The 7,581-nt window shown below is 36.2% G+C and overlaps 1 protein-coding gene across 2 annotated transcripts; it reads left to right on the forward strand.

The window, feature by feature from the left end:
• Nucleotides 1-1,154: 1,154 nt before the first annotated feature.
• hpgd (15-hydroxyprostaglandin dehydrogenase) lies at nt 1,155-7,124 on the forward strand. Of its 2 annotated transcripts, XM_028449394.1 has the most exons (7): nt 1,155-1,386; nt 3,168-3,294; nt 4,542-4,648; nt 5,005-5,101; nt 5,162-5,238; nt 5,297-5,460; nt 6,945-7,124. In XM_028449394.1, exons 1-7 carry the CDS (start codon nt 1,294-1,296, stop codon nt 7,054-7,056), a joined length of 777 nt encoding a protein of 258 aa, XP_028305195.1. In that variant the 5' UTR covers nt 1,155-1,293; the 3' UTR covers nt 7,057-7,124. The 2 variants fall into 2 exon arrangements, with proteins under 2 accessions (XP_028305195.1, XP_028305186.1); XM_028449385.1 differs by having other exon boundaries at nt 5,005-5,238.
• Nucleotides 7,125-7,581: the final 457 nt, after the last annotated feature.

The following is a 7,581-nucleotide window of genomic DNA, read 5'->3' on the forward strand; positions in this document are numbered from 1 at the left end:
TGACTCTTTCACGTTCAGATGAATTAAGAGGCATTGATGAGAGGCTCAGGTTAGTGTCGCCATCTAGTGTCCGTTTCACAGCATGACATGGTAAAGTAAAATGAAACATTGTAACTACAATAAACTTAAATTGGCTTTGCATGGGAAGGAAACCAAAATAAAAACATCTCAACAAAACACTCATTTTGTGAGTATCACATTAACATTATATTTTTGTGAGAAAAAAATTCACATTTCACAAATATTGCTGTAATTCTGGTCAAATGTAACATAAAAAAAATCACATTTTTAAAACGTGGTCTAAATGTTGCTGTTTATTTTAGCATGAGCAACTTTACAATCAGCTGACCATAAGGAGGTGGGGCTTAATTACTCAGATCTTATCTAGATCAAAACCCTAGCCGTACAGCATCCGTTGCCATAGTGATTTACCTGGTGAGAAGTTAACCAGCATCGTAGTACAGCACACACAGGGTTAATCTACACTACAGGCTGTTTTACATTATTTAATTCATCTTCATTTCATTTTTCAAACAGAAAAGCACATCAAACACTGACGTCATTCATTCATGTATGATTCATTGGTTTATTTAAGACTGAGAAATAGCAACGTCTCGTGTTCAGAGAAACTTCAGGTCTGAACATGTAGCGAGAAACATGTGAACATACCGGTTTAACACACACACACACACACACACAGTTATTAGTGTGTGTAACAAAGAATAAACTAGTCCAGTATTAATATTAATAATAAATGATTCATGATTGGTTGTGTGTGTGTTCTATAAACATAGATCTATATAGATGTGCATTAGTGGGAGTAGAATAGACTATTATTCTTCAATGTGCTCACTGTGATGTAGAAACACATTTCCTACTCGTGGTTATTTGAAAATAAATAAATCAGTTATTTCAAAATAAAAGACTTTCATTTGAATTCAGGAAGAAAAAAAAACTACAAAAAAGGCTTTTTAGTTTTTTATTTAAAAAGTTAGGATTGCGTGAGCGCGTGCGCCTCTGAGTGACTGATGAAGTTCAGGTGAGTGCACGAGCACAGGTGAAGGTAAAGGTAAAGTAAACAGGAAGCCCCGCCCACCCACCGTCAAGGTAAGAGGACACGCCCACCCGTGGTGAGCAGGGGGCGGGACCGAGCGCTTGTGATCATTAACCTTGGGTTACTTAAACTGTGTCAGTGTGTGAGACACACACACAAACTAACACACATTTACACACTAATCACACGCTAATCACACACTAATCACACACTAATCACACACTAATCATACACTAATCATGCTCCTGCAGGGGAAGGTCGCGGTAGTGACGGGAGGAGCTCAGGGCATCGGTAGAGCTACGGTAGAGGCTCTGCTCCGTGGACACACCAAGGTTGTGTGTGTGTGTGTGTGTGTGTGTGTGTGTGTGTGTGTGTGTGTGTGTGTGTGTGTGTGTGTGTGTGTGTGTGTGTGTGTGTGTGTGTGTGTGTGTGTGTGTGTGTGTGTGTGTGTGTGTGTGTGTGTGTGTGTGTGTGTGTTCGTTCATTTTTGACTTCTATTTTTTTTTTTATCTGAAGTGTTTCTATGGCAACACTTTGGTCCAATCAGGGCTGAGTGTTAAAGCTGCTGAATATGATCAGTATATATATATATATATATATATATATATATATATTAGTGCTGGGCTCATGGATCAATACATTAAAATAATTTTCTCAAAGTTAGTTTTGATCTCCACTGTAAACACTGTCTTATTACCATTGTTAAAGTTTGGTGCATTATGGGATGTGGAGTCCTGTATATGGATCATAACAGTGTTTACTTTATTCTAAAACAAACAACTTTTAGCACCAAATGCCTTTAAAAAAAAAAAAAAAAAAATTTACCTGATTTACAGCAATATTTGTGATTTCAGTTTTTTCTTGTAAAAATCTGATTGTTGACCTTAAATGCAAAATCTAAATGTTACAGGTGAAACTAAATATTTAACTAATATGCAAATTCATCATTTAGATCAAGCATTTGATATATTCTTATGTGAAAAAAATATATAACAATTTCACAAATTGCTGTAAATCTGCTCAAAAGTAACTAAATGCATGCGTTTAACAAAAAAAAAAAGTAGTTTGTTGCTTAAATGTTGCAAAAACAGTCGTTGTATTTTGGCGTGTGTTCTGACGTAAGAGCTGCTCTCACTGATGTTTAAACAAAGCAGCTGAACTTTGGACGCTTCGCCTCACGCTGACCTCAGATTGTAAACACACAGGCACTTCCTGTTCCTACCACAAGGGGGAGGAGTTTGCCTTCTGATTAGTTAAATATCAAAACAAGTCATTTCTCCTCCAAAAACCGTTGATTGTAAAGTTGCTTATGCTAAAATAAATGGAAACTTTGTAAGTTTTAGCAACAAACCATGTTTAGAAAATGTGTACATTTACTTTTGACCAGATTATTTACAGCAATATTTGTGGGGAAAAAACCTCGTAGAATTATAACAAATCTAAAGATAAATGTTAAATCCTTTGTTTGCATCAATTAACTTTTATTTTGGTACTTCCAGTGGATTTGAATATTGGTTAAATGCTTAGTTTCGTCTGACATTTAGATTTAACACTGACATTATATTTTCGTAAGAGACAAACTCATGGCCCGGGGGCCAAATCCGGCCCTTTAAAGATAGATAGATACTTTATTCATCTCCACAGTTCCAGCAGCTTACAGGTATGGGAACACAGGGGCATGCAGGGAAAGTACAATGTAAAAATTTAAAACAGTGCAAAAAAAGTACCAAGGTAAAATATGATGGTATAAAAACGAAATACAGTATAGTGTCTGCCAGTCCAGTTCAAGTGCAGATGTGCAGATGACAGTGAGCAAGATACAGTTGCGTAATGGTCAGCATCCAATACGGCCCGCAGGAAAAAGTGTCTGACACTTATTGCTTTGATATGTTTTTTATTTACATATTTAGTATTTCATGTATACGTAGAAGTTTACAGTAGGAACAATAATGTAGAAATGACTGGTTTTCCTGCGAAGTAAACCTGTGGCCCTCTAGAGATCAAACTGCTCCATATTTGGCCCCTGAACTAAAATGAGTTGGACACCCCTGGTTTAAATGACGTCACGCTAGCGGCACACCCCACTGACTGTTTTCTGGATCCCCGGGAGCAGCAGGTGGTCTTCGTGGACATGAACAAGGTGATGGGTGAGGAGTGCAAAGCTCAGCTGGACAAAGAGTTTGGAGAGGAGACGTCCACCTTTCTACAGTGTGACGTATCGGACGGAGACGCACTCACAGGTCACACACACACACACACACACACACACACACCAGAGTTATTCTCTAACCTGTTTCATCTTCTGACATTTGTTTTATTTTATTTTAACAAAAACCTAAAAATATCCAAAAACTGAAGAAAAATGCTTCCATGTCCAGCATAAATATTACATTAAGTTACGTTCTCAGATAATACACACAAGAAATGTAAGCATTCACTAAAGTACATTTGAAACGTTTTGTAAACCTTAAAGTTCAGAGTAACTAAATAGATTAATTATAATATAACATTTTCTTTAGTTTAATAGTTTTAAAATGTGTTGCTGTCATAATTAAATTGCAATGGAGTTTAAACAATTGACTTTGTGAATGTAATTTCCATGAGAATTCTATAAAAACTGATCAATTACAATTTAACACAAAACTAGTGAGTTGTGTTGCAGTTTGTCACATATGTAGTTCAAACTTTCCCACATTTTACCATTTACAAATCTATAAATCTAGGGTTATACTAACACACAAAAAGGCTCGGACGTCTACGCCAAAAACTATTAAAACCTATATTTTCATTGATTAAGAAGCCAAACAAGGTAACCAATAGATAGTAAATAAATATTAGTTTTTAGAGATGCTAACAGGAGATTTATTTCAGGCTCAGTAATTGTAATTGAGAACATAATTGACTTTCTGAGAATAAGAAAAAAAAAAAGTATTTTAATTGGAAAAAATGCTGTCACTGTAATCATAATTATATGTAATTGACCCAACCCTGCTTTATACCCTAACAAACATATTCCTACTGCTTTAAATTGCTTTCTAAAATAGATTGTTTTTAAAACGTTTCAGTCTTTATCAACATTATTCCATAACGTAACCCCTAAAACACACAGTTCTAATATTTACCTTTGGTGACATAAATGCACATAAATCCCTGACACTGTATTTGCTGCTGTGTAGAGATAATTTAATGAAGCTTTGAACATTGTTTGTTGAATATCTGAAGTTTTGCTTTAACCAATTTTTCTTTGTGTGGTTAAATATCCTGCTTTGTTTATCAATCATGTTGCCTTTTTTTGTTTTTTGCAATAAAATAACAATGGTCTTAAAAATGGTTCCCAGAGTTCTACACAGTACGTCATATATAGGTGTATCAAAGTACAATAAAATAAAATGACGTCTTTAACATCAAGTGTGTTTGAGATTTTTGTCTTTATGTCATTTATGTGTTGTCTCAAGGATCATTAAAATCATTTCTAAATGTGTCTCAGATATTTTCCAGCAGATCGTAGAGAAGTTTGGTCGTCTGGACATCGTCATCAATAACGCAGGAATAAACAACGAGAAGCACTGGGAGAAAACCATCAACATTAACCTGGTAACGTTAACCAGCGTTGAACTGGTTTCACTGCTGCTTTTACGCCCAATAACGTGTGTGTGTGTGTGTGTGTGTGTGTGTGTGTGTGTGTGTGTGTGTGTGTGTGTGTGTGTGTGTGTGTGTGTGTGTGGGGTGTGTGTGTGTGTGTGTGTGTGTGTGTGTGTGTGTGTGTGTGTGTGTGTGTGTGTGTGTGTGTGTGTGTGTGTGTGTGTGTGTGTGTGTGTGTGTGTGTGTGTGTGTGTGTGTGTGTGTGTGTGTGTGTGTGTGTGTGTGTGTGTTGTGTGTGTGTGTGTGTGTGTGTGTGTGTGTGTGTGTGTGTGTGTGTGTGTGTGTGTGTGTGTGTGTGTGTGTGTCAGACGTCTCTGATTAAAGGAACGTATCTGGGTCTGGAACATATGAGCAAAGAGCATGGAAAGGAGGGCGGGACCATCATCAATGTGTCCTCAATGGCAGGTAGAAAACACACACACACACACTATCATACACGCAGTGACTCGTGTGTGTGTTCTTCAGCGTTCATTCATTCGCCTCATCAGCCCGTTTACACCGCCACGAAATACGGAGTGATCGGATTCACCAGAGCATTAGCAGTAAGTCTCACACACACACACACACACACACACACACACTGACCTGTGACCCCTGCAGGACGCCTCGGCCCTGTGTGGTTATGGCGTGCGGATCAACGCCGTGTGTCCAGCCTTCGTGGACACGGCGCTGCTGAAGTCTGTGGAACATGAGGAGAACATGGGGAAGTTTGTTCAGTTTAAAGACGACTTCAAACTCAGCATGAGCAAGTTTGGAGTTTTACAGTAAGTTTCTCTAAGGCACTGGTTCTCAACCTCAGGGTCCCTAAATGCCTTCAAGAAACTAAGAATATTTTCTCAATTTCAGCCCATTTTTTTGCTTATTTTTACCCTTTTTCTTTAACTACACCAAACATTTCATATTTTAACCTGTTTTCATCACTTTTTCTTACCACATTTTTGCTTCTTTACTGACACTTTTTTCATATATTTTCAGCACTTATAAACCTTTTCCACCTAATGTCACATATGTTGACCCATTATTGTCACTTTTAACCTCTTTTTACCATATTTTATTTTTGCCAATTTAACTACCTTCACCATTTATCTTGCCCATTATTTGCCAGTTTAAACTAATCTTTTTCTCTCTGTTTTTGTCTACTCTAAGCAGTATTTGTAGTTTTTAAAATCCCATTTCACCACCTTTTTTCCATTTTTGGTCACTTTGAACTAGGGATGTAACGATTCACTCGACTCCGATACGATTCTCTCACGAATTATTTTACAAAATGGGACTGTAGAAAAATTATGACTGAAAAATATTCATTTATTTTTTTGGGGGAAAAAACTAGAAAATACTGTATTTGCCTTTATTTTTCATTGTCAAAAGAATCCCTTGATACAGTAAACTATTCAAAACAATGCAATTTAACTAAAAATAAATAAAGGAATAATACAAATGAAGAAACCTATTAATTTAAGTTCTGGTTCTATAGTAAACAATGCAAAACTGCATAATAGTTTTTCTTTTTAAAAGTGCAATGGGAAATGTATTTTGTGCCTTAACAATTGGACTTAAAAAAAAAAAAAAAAAGTCATTTCACTGTATTTACGTCATATTTGTTTGGACCAGCAGAGGACGCTGGTAAGTAAGTGATCGGTTGGCATGCAGCTAATCTAGCAGTGAAGAAGAGATGCTATGCTAGCAGACAGAGCTAATAGAAAAACGTGACTTTTACAGATATTCACGTAATATTACAGATATTTTTTCGGTGCTAAAGGTGTAAGTAATCATTTATGAACATATTTAAGTAGAAGGCGGCCAGAAAGAAAATAGTGGCAGATTCCGCCCGCCGCCTACACTGCTGGACAAGAGAAGGGATAAATATATAGCTCCCTCTGCTGTTTAAAAAAGGTACTGCGCTTCAGTTTTCAAATTATCGAAGTCAATCGTGATACCTATGAATCGATTTTTAACTGCCTTACGATTAGTCGTTACATCCCTATTTTGAACCATTTTATTAGTGACTAAAACCAGGATTTCCATCTTTAAGATGACTATAATAATAATAATAAACGTTCCTGGATAACAGTGGATATTATTCAGATGAATAAATAAATAAATGTGGTTATCACAGATTCATAGAACAATGGACCATCATTTTACTGACTTTATGGATGGGCCCCAAAAATCTCTCCCCTTTATTCCCCCTTATAGATGGTCCTGTCTACACATGACTGTTCTTCAATGTTCATGTCTGTGTGTGCAGGCCGTCTCTAATCGCTGAGGGGATGCTGAAACTGATCGATGATGAGAGTCTGAACGGTGCTGTGATGAAGATCACCCACTCCAAAGGAATCCACTTCCACTCATACTGTTAATGACCCGTACCTACTGTCACAACTGTTTGTTTTGTTATTTAAATAATAAATGTTCACTATATTCATCAGCTGACTGTTTTTACTTCCAGTTACATCTACAGTTATTTATATAATCTAACAAAGAACAAATGTAAGAACTAAAAAAATAATAAAACATATACAGTTATGGACTAAAGTAATGGCACCCCTGGTATTTTTCCGGAAAATAAACCATTTCTCCCAGAAATTGTTGAAATAACTAATGTTTTTGGTATGTGTATTAATTTTCAATGCACAAAGGAAATGACATGTTTTCCAAAAACATTTGTAATTTCAACGATTTCTAGGAGAAATAGTTTATTTTCTAAAAAAAATTCCAGAAGTGTCATCATGTCTCATTAATGAAGTACTCCAGCTTATATAGAACATTACCAATAATAAAACTGTTAAACTCCTCTAATTACTGCTTTCTTTCTCAGTCTGGTTTAAATTTAATTTCTAGCTTTAGTGTTGGATTAATTTAGTTAAAGCACTTCCCAAAGATCT

This window comes from Gouania willdenowi, chromosome 1, assembly GCF_900634775.1.
Source record: "Gouania willdenowi chromosome 1, fGouWil2.1, whole genome shotgun sequence".
Classification (NCBI taxonomy): Eukaryota; Metazoa; Chordata; class Actinopteri; order Blenniiformes; family Gobiesocidae; genus Gouania; species Gouania willdenowi.